The sequence below is a fragment of the Harpia harpyja genome, chromosome Z, assembly GCF_026419915.1.
Source record: "Harpia harpyja isolate bHarHar1 chromosome Z, bHarHar1 primary haplotype, whole genome shotgun sequence".
NCBI classification, from domain to species: Eukaryota; Metazoa; Chordata; class Aves; order Accipitriformes; family Accipitridae; genus Harpia; species Harpia harpyja.
In genome coordinates this window covers 97,236,011-97,251,382 of record NC_068969.1, presented here as the reverse complement: position 1 = coordinate 97,251,382, position 15,372 = coordinate 97,236,011, and the positions used below count along the sequence as shown (strand labels likewise).

At 40.8% G+C, this 15,372-nt stretch overlaps 1 protein-coding gene and 1 long non-coding RNA gene across 11 annotated transcripts in view; one reads left to right on the top strand and one right to left on the bottom strand.

The window, feature by feature from the left end:
• Positions 1–14,419, top strand: part of LOC128137586 (uncharacterized) — a 47,504-nt gene extending 33,085 nt beyond the window's left edge. For all 4 annotated transcript variants that reach the window (XR_008233745.1, XR_008233744.1, XR_008233743.1 and 1 more), the window contains one exon: positions 11,973–14,419. This is a non-coding gene — a long non-coding RNA (uncharacterized LOC128137586). The remainder of the gene's footprint in view (positions 1–11,972) is intronic.
• ANKRD55 (ankyrin repeat domain 55) overlaps positions 1–15,372 on the bottom strand; it is a 47,501-nt gene that overhangs the window by 2,283 nt on the left and 29,846 nt on the right. For 4 of the 7 annotated variants that reach the window (XM_052778658.1, XM_052778660.1, XM_052778662.1 and 1 more), the window contains 3 exons: positions 13,536–13,703; positions 11,398–12,062; positions 5,750–5,851 (listed from right to left, as the gene is read on the bottom strand). In XM_052778658.1, coding sequence (XP_052634618.1) covers positions 5,750–5,851; positions 11,398–12,062; positions 13,536–13,703 — 935 coding nt within the window. Of the gene's footprint in view, positions 1–5,449; positions 5,654–5,749; positions 5,852–11,397; positions 12,063–13,535; positions 13,704–15,372 lie in introns of those variants that run through there. The other 3 variants (XM_052778663.1, XM_052778659.1, XM_052778661.1) reach the window with 3 other exon arrangements.

The window sequence follows — 15,372 nt, the reverse complement described above, 5'->3', positions numbered from 1 at the left end:
TAACACAATGAAAATTTTATGTAGTTCCAGAGAAACATCTGAAGTTAATCTAGATTTGGACCATTTTAACAGAGGATAAACTCATAAATGAACTATTTTTTATTAGGCATAATAGACCACATAATCAGCTGGTATGAACTGAGTAACTACCGCAGTCAATGCACCTGTGACGATCTGCAATTTAGAAGTCAATTCTGATCTTACAAAAAATCCCCAAACCAAACTAAATGTTCAGTACACTTGAGGAACTCATAGGTAGAATAGTGGATAGAGTTTTTTGAGGGCTGTAGAATAAAAAGACAGGAAAAGAGGACTTGAGGAGTTTCAAGTCAGTTAACCTAACCTAAAAAATCCTAAATACCTAAAATCCTGCCCAGTTGGTGTTTCTCAGAAGTGAATCTTTGAACCTATGAAGTCTGCCTTCTCACTGCTCATCAAGCAACATCAAAAAGAACATCTGGGACACTGGTGGAGTGGATGTAGAAGTGAGAAATTATGTAGTTTTAATAAGGAAGGATTATTAACTTTGTCAGAGATTTTAATAAAAAAATAAGATAGATCCATTACTGTAACGTGGACACACACCTGATGAAAAAAAGGCACGCAAGGTGTAATTTCCCAGAGAACAGGTTTACAATGCAAAATGACCTTGATATATTGGAGAAACAGTAAGAAATTCAGGTAGCAAAACTCAGCAAAAGCAAATGCAAACCACTACACTTAGGGAAAACAAACAAACAAAGAAATCCCAAACCACCAAAAGTCCAAAGGTAAGATGGGCAATAACTGGCTAGGGGAGTAACAGTCCTGCAGGTAACTGGGGACACAGACTGTGCCCAAGTCAGAAATATATTGAAGAAGTTCAAGCAGAAACCCTGCAGCTTCTGTGCCTCAGCAAAGCAGAACACCACCAGTGTTGCCATTGAAGCCCTTCTGTGTCTGTAGATTTACATAGTATATAATAAATCAGAAATTTACCCTGTTGAAAACAAATGTTACCTCTCTAATGTCTGCAGTGGGCACCTTTGCATCTATGTATTTTTCTACTATATATATTTGCAAAAGAGGCTGAAGTTCTCCTTGCCATATTCCCCTGTACCATATGCCATATACTCATTTCATCATTCTTTATTTATCAGGAGCAGTAATTCTCTAAAACTTGCCAGGTATCTATTTGGGGCAAAGCAGAATCTTTATAGAGAGGATTTAAAAAATGGGTAGGTTGTTGTTTTTTTTTTTTTTTCTCATGCTAATTACAGTACAATTCAAATTGTGATGACCTGAGCAGGCAGTGTTTACTAGAGCTGCATGGCCTTTGGCAATGTAGTGTAATTCATAGGTAATATTCAAGGTTTGTTCATGTTCAGAAGTTCAGGAAATCACTTAGTTCTCCTTTCTATGAAAAAAAATAATATAATTAATACTTTTCTTTAGTTCATATTGAATTTGTGTGAATCAGGCAGGGCTAAATACAATTAATGGCCCATTTGTTTTCTGGCACATGATAGAATGCTTTGAGTTCATTGAAATTTTGGTGTGTAAACCAAATGCATATTGAGAGGCTCAGTTGTTTCCCTCTTTAAAGCATAGGCATATGTTCATGCATTCAAAGTTTACACCTGTGTAAAGTACATCCAGAACACTTCATGCACTAGATAAGCCCTTAATGATCGGTTTAAGTAGGGCAAAAGCAGTGCAGTTTAACTTCACCCCCATGACCAGGTAGCCATCACAAAACCATGCTCATTCAAAGAAGTAAAAAACAGCATCCAAACACCAATGCTTTCCACCTAGTCCTACATACTGTACCCAGTTTAGGGTATTTGATAAGGATTTCAGGACTGGTACATGGATGGCTTTGAAATAATACATATAATGACTGGTATTAGTATATGTATGAAACACAGGAGCCTGGACCCAGCACTGGGGTGTGTGAGAGACAGAACCCTTAAGGCTGGTTGCAAAACATCTAGAAGCTACATACAGCAAAAGCACCAGTAATTATTCACATTCAGAGGGCAGAGTCAGCTACCAAAGACCTAGTGATACAATAAGAGCTACTAATTTGGGGAGCCTTTTCCACCCAGCAGTGACTCTCAAGTGGCTGCTATTAAAAACTGCAGAGGCAAGAATAAGGCTGTTCAGGGAGGCATTGCCCAAGGAGTATGTACTCCAGCAGAAAGGATGGCTCTTAGACTCTTCCTTTTGCAAGCAGTGGACGATGGTGGCCCTCCTTTTGCAAGCAGTGACCATGGTGGCCCTCTGCATAGAGGAGGGTGCTTTGTGGAATCCTTTGCTGTTAACTTGGGAAAGAAGAAACTTCAAATCATGGTGAATAACAGCAAAAACAACCACTGACACCCAGAAAATATTGTTAAATGACCTGCAGAATAGATCTTTTTTTTTTCCCCAACAAGTAATAACCTCACTATGGCTTCAGAATTTCTAAGCCACATGAAGAAGTGAGAGCAGCAGTTCTCTAGAAGTCCCATATTTGTTTGGAAATTTCTTCTGGCATTGTGTGACCAGTGTGTGATAGTTGTAAGCCTGTTTTCCAGGGGTCCTTGGGTGAGTCACGTGATGAGATAGAAAGAGTACGCTGGGAGAGGAGCAGCACCATGCAGAATAACAGGGATGCCAGGCTGTGCTGAGGCTACTCAAGAAGCCATGTGAGGGACCTCTTTGGCCCTGGGAATATCTGGAGGGTGGGAGTGTATAAACTATGGTATAAAGTCACTCAAGTACTCTTTTCCTAGGCTGCTGTTTCATTCCTATTATCCTCTTTCTAACTTGTATTTTTAAATGTTTTTGCTTAGAGATTAAAGCATCTCTTCCTTTTTTCATTGCCCTTCCTTTTTTTGGGGAGATGTTTCTTCTTTCTGTTAATCTCCGAGTAGTTTCAGTTCTCTTTCTAATTTATGCTTATTTTATTGTTCTAGCTCCGTGGTTGCTTTTTTTTTTTTCCACTGGCTTTGTTGCCTGTTTTTAACACACATTTTATGTAATGAAAATATTAGAGAAACACGAATGTTTATATTCAAACTTCATTGGTGGAGCCATTTGCCTGAATAAAGGCTGTGTCCAGATCAGTAATATTTTTAGGGCTGGATGGAGAATGAGTGAAATCTTGGCTCTGAAACAGTTATTTGGAAAGCTCCAGGTCAAACATGTCATTTTTGTTAACAAAGAAGAAACATAATCTGTTTTGCAAATAACTTTGCTTTTCTGTTATTGGCTTGAACTGATATTCAAGCAGTAATGGCACCTGGATAAATGTGCAGTGTTAGTTAATTAAACCATGATTATTAACTGTGATAATTGTATCTTATTTGTAAAACACAGGTTTTGGCATAAGACTAGAATTAAAATTCTGGCTGTATGTAGGAATTACTGCAAGAACACCAGTGATTATGAAATAATTTTTTTTAGGATTTTGCTTACAATTATGTTTTAACTAGAAGACATAAAGAACATTAGTAGAAAGCTTAAAAATAGAAGACTTGGAGCTGGGTTTTTGAAAGCAGTTAGATTATTTTCTTCTGAGCAGACAGAGAATACCACCTCAGTATTCCACATATCTCTACTTTTCTTCTTCCTCTCTTACTGTGCAGCAGCAGTGCAGGATTCTGTATTTCCCCTCCCCAATCTGATGTTCCCTATAAAGCTACCTCTGCTGTTTCGTTTTTAGTAATATTGTTATAGCTGCAGAATTGCTTCTGAAACTCAGATCATAAGAGGCAATGAATCTTAAATTTAGCTCTGAAATGTGAATGCTTTAGGAGCTGGCTGATCTGCAGGGTGACAAATAGTAAACTGCAATCCTCATCCAAAATACACTGGGGGATATGCACTTGGTGGAGCACAAGAATGTGAGGCCAGGACACTGCTGGGAGCAGGGCTAGTGTTTGTATGTGAAGAACACCCCAGTTCCTGGCTGGATGCAGCCTGGGACGCTCACTAAGTCTTGACACTGCCGGGGCTGTGGGAATTGCGTAAAGCTTTCTCTGCTTTTCAGGACCTTGCTTCTTACTGTCTTGGGAATGAGGACCTGGCTGAAACTGCAGAGGAAAAACAGGCTGCTGCTCTCTCAATCCCTTTATTTTAGCTCCTGTGTTATAGAAGCTACCGAAACCAGTTGCTGTTAGAATGAGAGAAATGAATGATTCCCATCCTCATGTAAAAGCTAGTCTATCCACTGTTCTTAAGACAGAGAGAGATAGAACATCTTTCACCTATGTAACATTCAGAAAATGACAAAGATTTTGAAAACTTGATGATCTTGTTCTAATCCTCTTCCCTTGAATTTCTGCTAGCAAAAGGACACAAAAATCAGTGTAATGATATTTTTTATGCTGTCTGCAGAAGAGTCATTCCTTATCCTGGCTTTCATCTCACAGACCCAACCTTTCTCTGCCATGCAGTCATTAGGGTGTCATCATCCATCTCTTTACATCCTCTAAGTCACCATGTTACATCATGTCCTGCCTCCTGTGAAAAGCTACCAGGGTCATACAGGCATATGCAATCGAGAGTGAAACCAAGGGTGAAAAATCCTGTGTCTGTGAAAATTCTAGTCAGCTTTGCTCTGGAAAACAAATGCAGAACCAAACTCCCTGTATTGATGTACATTGCTTCTACTAGGCCAATGCTATGAAACTCATTGGAGAAAAGGGTTGTGATCCGCAGCACAAAGTCCAGCTGGAGGTGGGCTGGTCAATAGTGGAATACCCCAGGAGTTGATACTGGGGCTAATACTATTTAATGTCTTCATTAGTGACTTGGATGATGGGGCAGAGTGCACCTTCTGCACGTTTGCAAGTGGTAGGAAACTGGGAGGAGTGGCTGATGCAGCAGATGGGTGTGCTGCCATTCAGAGAGACCTTGACAGGCTGGAGAAATGGATGGACAAGACTCTTACAAAGGGAAATGCAAAGTCCTGCACCTGGGGAGGAGCCCTGCACCAATACATGCTGAGGATCAAACAGCTGAAAAGGAGTTTGTCAGAAAGGGACGTGGGGGCCCTGATAGACAACAAGCTGAACACGAGCCAGCAGTTTGCCCTTGCGGCAAAGATGGTCAACAGCATCCGGGGCTGCATTAGGAAACACATTGCCAGCAGACTGTGGGAGGTGATCCTTCCCCTCTATTCAGCACGGGTGAGACACCTCTGGAGTGCTGTGTCCAGTTCTGGGGCCCTCAGTATGAGAGAGACATGCAACATACTGGAGCACGTCCAACGAAGGGCAGTGGAGATGATTAAGGGATTGGAGTGTCCAGCCTCAAAGGGGAGGCTGAAAGAGGTGGGACTGTTCAGCCTTGAGAAGAGAAGGCAGCTCAGGGGATCTTGTCAGTGTGTGTAAATGCCTGACTGGGGGGAGTAATGAAGAGGGAGCCAGACTGTTCTCAGTGGTGTCCTATGAAGGGAAAAGAGTCAATGGCCACAAATAAATAAGAAGAAACTTTTTTACTCTGAGGGTGGTCGAACACTGGAATAGGCTGCCCAGAGAAGTTGTGTAGTCCGCATCCTTAGAGGTATTTAAAACCTAACTGGATGTAATCCTGAGCAACCTGCTACAAGTGATCTCTCCATGGACAGGGTGGTTGGACTAGACAATCTCCAAAGATGCCTTCCAACCTCAGGCATTCTATGATGCTGTGAAAAAGGAATATGAAAATTCTCTCAAGCTCTCAGATGCCAGTGATGGAGGCACACAGTATGATACTGTAACTGAGACTTGCCTGTACTTACTTTTGTGAGCATAGTGGTTGGGTATGGGAGCTAGGCTGTTCTGTACAGGAGTAAGATTTTTTATCTTGGGTTGGTCTACAGACATCTGTTGAAAATTTTTACCTGTGAAAGAAAAAGATAATCTGTTACCATATGAAAATAATTGTAAATAATACAGTGCACTGTAGATCTCTGGCTTCTAGAAGAAAAGAAAACTTACTTAGTAATTGTCAGAAATATGTAATAACAAGAAACCACCGACTGAAAAAAGCTGTTGCTTTATTCTCTTTACATTCATTAGAGTGACTGATTTAATATAACCTTCACATGTACCGTTATCACTTCCTCTCATATAATATAGTAATTGGTCTTAAGACAGGCACAGTCCAGGAGCTAGGTCTATGAAAGAATATTTGGACACTAGATTTGTAGAAATATTCAACTAGATGGATTTGATTTCAGAATCAAAGCTTTAGTTTGCACACTTTTCTAATAGGGTCGCAGCCTTTCTAAGTACTAGAACACAAATGGAGTTCAACTGCTGGTTGGACAATGAGACTGGTGGAAGTCTACCAGCAGTAAAGATGAGTTTTGAGAGGGTTTTGCTGCAGATGAAAACATAGCAGAACTGATATAAACTGAAACTGATTCTTATTAAACTATGTTTATGGCAATTTCATTTTTACCAAGAAGAATAGGTAACTGGAAAATGAAAGGTTAATTGGCTAACTGTGGCATTCATTTCACTGGCTAAGATTAAAGTTGACTTTGGTACAGTACTATTAAAAAAGACAATATGTTAGAAGATGTAATGCATTTCACTACATAAAAGACCCATCAAATATTATTAAAAAAGTAGAAACTAAAGCACCAAATCAACATTTTCCTGAGATCCTTTTCCTGAGTTGATGTTATTCTGTGATGTTTGACTCCGTCAAATTTTTCTTTTTTGTTATCCTCAGATCTGAGATGAGCCTTGTAAAGAGTCTTGAGTTGTCTTGCCAAACAGCTGCTCATCCAGCATGGCACTGCAACATAGCTCATTGCAGAGCAAGCATATGCTCTGTCGACAGGCAGAGACGAGGGGAGACATGGGCTGGATGTAGTAGGACATCTTAAGCAATAGGAAGAAATGGAATGATATAAATTGCCTTTGTGGCTTTTTTAGTTGGTACATGAAAATACCTATGTATTACTGGGCTGTGCAAGATAAAGCTATAGGAAAATAGTTGTAGAACAGTTTTGTAGAGGTGCACTGAATTAGTTGTCAAGGCTGCTGTACTGTTACTGACTAAATGGCTTCTGTGTGAAAGGAGCTGAAGTGGTGTTTATCAGACAAACCCCCATGTTATAGTGCAGGCTTCAGCTCCAGATGGAGCAAGATTCTGGTCCAAAGACCATGGCAGTTGATAGACATTGGATCAATCTACTGGATCCCATGGGTAAAGCTGATGCATATTGGGCTAAAGCATGAAGAGTCTCTTATGGATGAGCTGTATCTAATAAGAACAGACTTTGGTTTCCTTTTCCCATGTTTTACTCTTTAGTCTTTAACACTTCTCCAGGGTGATCAAAAAGTGGGTGTAAAAGTTGGTAAATTTCTTCTATAGACCGCATCCAGTGTGCACAAAGAAATAAATATATCAATTCCAAAACAGCAGAGCATCAAGCCTGCTGCTCCCATCAGTGCAATTGGAGTTATATTGGTTTCAGTGATGGTTTCGCTGAGAACCAATGGCTTATTATGTATATACCATTACAGCTTTGATGATGGCAGGTTGTTTTTTCTATCAAGAGATATGTTTATTTCATAAATGGGGATATCTGGCAGCAAGACAACAGTACAAAGCATAATCATGTTTGCAAGGCTGATGTGAATGCTTGGAAAAGAAGCCATGTCTAAAAGTTCTGGCATCGAGTGGAAGTATTCTTCTGCTCTTCCTTTCCAACTATTCCACATTACACCAGAGAAAAAAATTTTTCTTTCTTTAAGACATCATCTTTGTCATCCCCAAGAGCGTATTTATGTGGCATTTATTTTTGAATGGAAATGAGGCAATTTCATTAGTATAAAATGCAGGACTGTTCTGCATTTCATTTTGTTTACTGACATTTTTTACAGGTTGTTCTTTGATTTTCCTTTGCATTTAGGTAGGTGAACCACATTGTGGTGTGTTTTGTGGAAAAGTTGTAAATGTTATGATGAATGTCTCACTGTAAATCAGTTCTTCAGTTTGAGAAAGAAACAGCCGCACTGATCAGCTTTGCTCTACTCTTTCCTGGCCAAGAAGTGATTCCTGTTGGACTATACCATACTGCTTATGCCAACATAAACTTAATAACAGCCTATTTTTTACATTACCTGTTCAAGCAAATAGAAGTACTGGGGTGCTGTAATACAACATGTAATAAAGTATCGCCTCAGACCTGGAAGGTTAGTAATCTGAGAGATGAGTGGGTGATACAAGGAGGCTCCAGCTGGTCAGGGAGTGCTAAGGGCTGCCTTACATTTGAGACAGGCTTCCTTTTACCCATATCACTTAGAATTTCTCTACTTACACCATTTTCCCTGTGGAAAGTAGATGGCAGTACATTTTGCAAAAAGAGATGATTGCGAAGCTCATAAATACAAAATGCTTCAGATTGTCGATGCCAGCTCAGCACTGTGGCTGGCAAGCACTCTTGCAATATTGACAGTAGGTTTTGGTATAGTCTATCTTTGTTCTCCCCAGCGGAGGGCAAGACAAAATAGTTATTCTGAGAGAAACCAGTGGCATGATAGTAAGGTAAGTCTCATTGCTACCCACAGCAAACTCTCCCCTTTGTATAACTTCTAAGGCTCAGTTAGTAAATTGACTCATCGTTCATTTCCAGGAGCACAGAAAACAGAACAAAAAACCCTCCAAAAATCCCCATCTGTGTGCCAGCTGCCTTAGTAGCAGTGAATGCAAAAATTAGCTTTGACTTTAACAAAAGGCATGGTCATGCAAGACAACCAACACTGTGTGTCAGCTGAGAAAATAATATTCAAATTGAGTTCCCCTAGGTTATTGATACCCATAATCCTGCCCTGGATATTCAGTGATTAGGAAATTACATGTAGCCCCCACAGTCATGACTTGAGAAATGGAGTATTAACACTTCAGTGTCCTTCAAAGACCAGATGCTGTTTTTTCCCACAGCTAGGCCTTATGCAGAAAAAAAACAACGAGGAAATATCTTTCCTCAGAGAGAGCTGCCTGCACAGTGCTGCCGGCTGGGCTGGAGCCAGGCTTACTTTGCTTCTGATCCCTGTAAGTCCTGCAGGCACAGTGCACTGGAGACCTGGAAGACCTGGAGCTCATACAGTAAATGCAGTTCTAATTCATAGCAAGTCAGGTGGCTTTAATTACAGGGGCAGACAGATTTAAACCACACACATAGGCATGAAGAGGGATAAGCAGATCTTTTTATCGTGAAGAAGTGTTAGACAGTATCTGGGTTGTGCAACGTATTCCTGTCAGACACTCTCTGCCCCCTTACAAGCTTTTAATTCACATGCTTCAATGGAAGTCCTTTTTGCCAGCTACAGGAATCTTTTTATTGTTAGAAAGGGAAAGTTTTGTTAAAGGGAGCTGGTACACAGACAACTGGGCTTGAAGCAGACTCAGGCTTTTTTTTCTCTGAGGGAGGTAATAAACTATCAGAGATAAAATGACTTACTCTTCCTTTGGACATGCAAAGACACCTCCCACTGTAACAATTAGAAGATTTCCCATAACTGATATGATTTCGTCCTCATTCATGCATGCAGACTGCTGGTGCTATACTGAGTCCCTGTGGAGATCATGGAGCCCTGAGTGGATGCCCAGGGTCTGTCCTGATTCAGCTGGTTGCAGCTTTTTGTCATAGGATGTTCATAGAAAACCAGCTGTCCTTCTGTGCAGAGCAAACAAGGATTTAACCATACAGTATTCTACAGTCTTAAGAAAAATGTATAATCACATTTTAAATAACATGGTAGTTACTTCCATGTATTCATAGTCTAGCTAATTCCACCAAGAAATATTTCCCCATAGTTGTCCTCAGGCTTGGTTTATGCAGTTTGGGTTCATTCCTCCTACTACTGTCAACATGAATGAACTCAGATATCTCAGCCTCACTGTTTCCTATTATATGTAGGTTGTAAAGAAGCCCTGCAGGTTTTCTTGTCTTCCACATGTGAGCTGAACCTTGCAGACTTCAGTGTGGAAAGATTCATGCTGGAGCAATCCTCGCTAGCCATGTGGAGTTTGGGGTTTGTGTGGTTGAGTGAATAGCTGAAGGGTGCACAGTAAAAAAGCAGTGACACCTATAGACCAGGTCTATCAGGCTTTCAGGAATGTGGCCTGATGTTCAGGAAGTGGAACTTTTTGAATAGCTCCATTTTGCCCTGAAAAACTATTTCCAGCCTTTATTTGCACAACTTAGAATGACCTGTCATTCTGAAATTGCCATCTCTACTCTCATTATTAGAGATGTGAACAAAGATTTGCTATTTTATAGATCCCTTCGCTTAGGAGTCAGTACAGTTTGCACTATTATGCAGGCTTAGATAGTTACCTGACCTAACTGAGGGTTCTTCTCAGACAGGGTTTCTGTTCACTCCTCTTTCCACTGGAGGATAATGGCTCATGTCTGTTGGGGTGGAGGTAGATTAACTTGTTGTGTAATGTTTACTCCTCATAAAGCTGTACTGGTAAGTTTGGGGATTGCTTTTGCTTGCTTCATTTTCAGTTGGATATTACAGTGGTTGGAAGGCATGCTAGATGTGTTTTATTTTGGCAGGGAGCTAATCCCAAAGGAGATGAAGTTGGAGACACTGATATGTTGAAGTAAACTCCAGCATGCAGGCCAGCCAGCCAGCTTCATTTAAACATGGATGTGAGTCAAACAAAGTACTTGATCCCAAATCCTGCCAAACCCTCATTTTGAGTTTACTTCAGAATTCTGATGCTCTGCTTCATTACTGTTGCATTAGAGTTTCCAAACCACAACATAAAAGCATTTACTCTGTCTCTATAAATTTAGCAACCTGAATTCAGCTTTGGAGAAACCATAAGAACAGCACATTAAACCAAAGAGCTGGCATTCAGGGTGGGAGGAGTCGGAAGGGCTGACACTACAGCCTGGAGTTGGAATTTGTCTGTAAGGGGAAAGTGGCATAGTGCAGAGCCATCCAGCATGGCACACGTGGACTTGCCTGGTTGGATCCAGAAGCAGCTCTCAGCACAGTTAGAGATTTGAGTGCAGTACTGTTCCCTTGCACATCTAGTTCTAGGACGAAATGTGGACACAAGGCAGCAGGCGTGGCAGTGGGTGTTAACGTGCAATTCACAAAGCACATATATAATCTGGAGGCACTTACCTTGCTCAGGTACCTTACATGCTTCCTGACTACCTGCATTTTTGCTTGCTTATCAGACCTACTTAAATCTCTTATTTCCCACACCTAAGCACCTTACTTCAGCTGTCAGCTGATGTCATATCCATATGCTATCTGCGATTGCTACTATATACAAGGAGAAGAAGCTGAAAAAGATATTAAAGAAATAGAACTGTCATGGGTCAGACTTACCTATTTTTTCAGCCTCAGCTTGCCACATCAGTAGAGATTATAGGATTTGGGAGATAGAGAAGAAATAAATTACCTGATGGAGAACTGGGAAGTGAGGGAAGGCAGGGAGGGCATAAAAGCACATGCTGAGATCTATCAGAGTTTAAGCTGTTTATCAGTTTGTCTGAAGGAGTCTGATTACAGACTTTGTAGGAGAGTAGTTGGTTAGAGTCTGTGTTCCAGGGATCATCCAACAAAGCCTGGCAGCTGCTTCTGTGGTCCAGCAAGTTGTGTTCACTCCTACTCTTTTGAGACTTGTGTGCAAAATGGTGGGTGCTGGTGCTGGAGGAGAAGCTTGAAGTTGTGCTCTGGGAAGCAGTTAGGAAGGAATTGCCTGCAGTGATTGGGGGGAGGCTCTGGGTTCTGACGGGCAGAAGTCCCTGACACTCTGGTTGCTTCTTTTCTGGTATAAGGTACTTTGCATCTGTGCTGCTTCTTTTAAAGTCAGTGGTGGTCACACACTCATCTGGAATGTCTCTGCAATTTGTGTCCATAATGCAGTCAAAAGTGGTGATGATGTCATCTACTTCTGAGGTCTCTTCTGTAGGATATTGGTCTCTGCTTCTCTCCTTCTGACTAGTTTTCTGATCATCTTTCTTCTTTTTGCAGGAGAAGATGTGGTTCAGCATACTGAATCGTCCTTCTTTCTTTAGGAATCTGTTGTTCTGGGAGGAAAACTGATGAACTGGCTCAGATCTACTGGAAGTACAAATCAAAATGTGATGTCATTATTGCCAAATTATGAAAAAAATACTGCCTGTGAAATATGAATGTGAAATACTGCCCAGAAAATGGGGTATATACTGTTCAGATACATTTGCAGGGGTGGTTCAAGGAGGCAGAAAATTAGGACTCCAAATTTGTAACAAAGACTGAAAATGATACTGTGTTACTTCACTTTTTGTTATGGAGTTCATTGCCTTATACTCATCTTAATGTAGGCTCAGTGCAGCTATCAGGAAAAACCCCAAACTGTTCTGGCTTCAGCATCTACCAGCTGCAAAATCATTATTCTTAATGGTGAGGCAAGATCCAATAACAACAACATCATCATCATCCTGGGATCTTTCAAACCAAGTGGTCTTTGTATTACATCATATTTGGAAAATGGTATTTCCAACAGCACAGTCATTGCTGACATTGTAACGAACGCACTAGTTCACCATTCCTACCCTCCCTTTACCTTTGCCTTTGCCTTTGCCTTTCACTTTTCCTTTCCCCTTCCCCTTCCCCCCTTCCCCTTCCCTTGCTTTCCCTTGCCTTGCCTTGCCTGTACTAAAGAGGCCCAGCACACTTTCAGAAGATCTATCAAGATAATTACCTACAGTGGAGTTGCTGTAGTGGTTTTTAGATGAGATTTTGACTAATCAACATTTCAGACCTACTCTGACAGGCAGAGCACAGGAGGAGGAAGAGGAGGAGGAGGAGAGGTAATGTTACCCATGTCTCACAATTTGTAACACAGGAAATAATACTAACTGCTGACTGGAAAGGAGGGGAAGGCACAAAGAAATGTGATGATAAATGTCTTTGTAAGTGCATGCTCATTTACCACAGTTGAAGAACTGAAATTAAATGACAGCTGCTGAAACATGAGAAATACAAAGAGAGAGGAAGATCATAAGCAATGGTAAAAGGATTATACTTTTTAACATAGAAAACCTCAGAATAAGAAGAGACAATCCAGGCAGAGAACAAACGAAGGCTAGGAAAACTCTCAAACCCTTACCCTGAGGATTGAAACTTGAAATTTATTTTATTATCTGTCTGGCAAAGACGCCTTTGTGTTCAGTCTACCCCTCTGTCGGATTACATGAACACACAGCTAGTGCACAGAGATTTCAAAAAAGTGGAAGGCATATATCTGTGGGCTAATATTACTCCATAAAATAAACTTTCTGCATGAAGGTGACTGAGCAAGAGCTATACTTACATCATCTTGGTTCAGAACCCTCTGCCGATCGACAGACTAGCACTGTAACCGCAGTGATGAGTCTTCAGTAGATGACTAATTCTAACATTGCTATTTTGGTGGAAAACTTGAACTGAGTATTGCATATGAATTGAAGAGACATCACCCAGGGCTCAAAGCCTTCAGTAGCATACAAAAAGTAATAAATTTTTTTTCTAGTCAGTGGCAACATGTGAGCAAGAAGTGAACTTCTGCTTTACCTGCTCTCCTGAGACAGCAGCTTGATGCATGCTGTGTGCCCACAGTACATTGCATATGTCAGAGGAGTGTTTTCATTGATGTCTCGAGGGCTGCTGTCTATCCCCAGTTCTAGCAGTGTCTGCACACAGTCAGCTTTCCCTGCTGCTGCAGCCCAGTGCAAAGGCGTCCTACAGAAAAGGGGGAGTATCATTAAAATAGATGAATAAATTTACTATCAAAACTATTAATGACATAATGAGGTGTGCTCCTATGCTACTCGTCCAGATTCATGACATCAGTTTTAAGGAATTCTCCAGCAACTTATCCCACATTGATGTAGCTGCCAGTGGCAGTAATACGGCCATAGACTGGCATCTATGTGCATCTATTTAGCTGTAGAGAAAGTAGATACAGGGCTGCAGAATGCCTATACATGCTATATAATAGCATCTCTTCTGCTGCTGGAGTTGCAGACGGGGAGGAGTGCCTGAAGTTTTCAGAGCAGAATTTGAAAAAAGTATTTCTAGTGTCCACTGCATAGGGACAAGCTCTTCTCATCTTTACACCAAACACAATTAGCAATGGTTGGCTCAGGGCTCTCCATGAAGGCAGTAGGAGAAGAAGCCTCCCCCAGATGAATGAGAAGGACTGGACACATCTACCAGACTGTCATCGCCCCTTTGCCAGTTTCTCCATTCTTTGATGGGCACAGACTGGAGCAGATATAATTGTCTTGAATCTGTGTAGGAGAATCAGATTTTCTGCTTGGCAGAAGATTTGCGTCTTGTCTTTGGAAACTTTTATCCAGTTTCCAAATGGTAAGATTTTGTTCTTGTGAAAAATCTGAAAGCGCAGAAAACACCATAAGAAAACTGTGCAAGAATAAAGAACAAAATTGACTTTTCTCTGCCTGTTTCTTTGCAATCCCAGTGATTTCAAACAGGTGCAGTCAGAAACACAATAGAATGGAAATCTACTGTGTGTTTATAGTGAACAGCTTATCTTTTCTCCCCTTCAAGTATAATACCTTCTATGGAAATATCTGAGAATGTGTAATAGGAGGTTGTGTCTTACTGAGCTCTTAAGTGTAGTTAAACTCCTCCCTTCGCTCTTCTTTCCATAGAAACACAGCCTTCTCAACTACATTTTACTGCTGTTTAGAAACTTCTCCGGAACCCTGTTGGTTTTATTTCTGTTCCATTTTATTGCACTTTTCCATGAAGAATGCTATTATTTTAAGTTCGTGAAGGCCCATGCCAAGAAAATCTTGGCTTTTGCTCAACTGAGCTGGATAATCAATGCGAGCAGCCGGTTGGTTCTGTTTGAATTAAATTTATGAGCAAAGTTCCAAGGGAGGTAGGTGTGGGGTGAAGAAGAGGAAAGAAGATGACTCTTCTGCACTTAAGATATAGGGATTTCATCCTGGAAGGAATGAAATGCCTTGTCAGAATGGAAGATGAAGGTCCTCTGGTCCTATAGGAATACTGTGTTAGCATCTTAAATGCAACAAGGGAACATTGCCATTTCTTAAATACAAATAGCAGCAGGATCCCAGCTTCAGGTTGTAGGATCTTGTTCTATTGTTTTGAAAAGAATGTTCAATTTTGATTGAAAGAAGTTAAGTCAGGTGGTGACAAAGTCCTTTCACACATAATCTTATCATTTCCTACCAGAAACACAAAAGTTAAATAACATTCCTACTAGTCAGTTATTATACTAGATGTGATACACGTGAGCTGGACTGCTTTGCAGTGTTTCTGAGCAAGCATGGCTCTCTGTAAGTGCAGTTCATTAACTAGGCCATGGCCTGTGAAACAGGAAACATGATTATAGAGTAAACAGAGCTAGTCTCAGGTT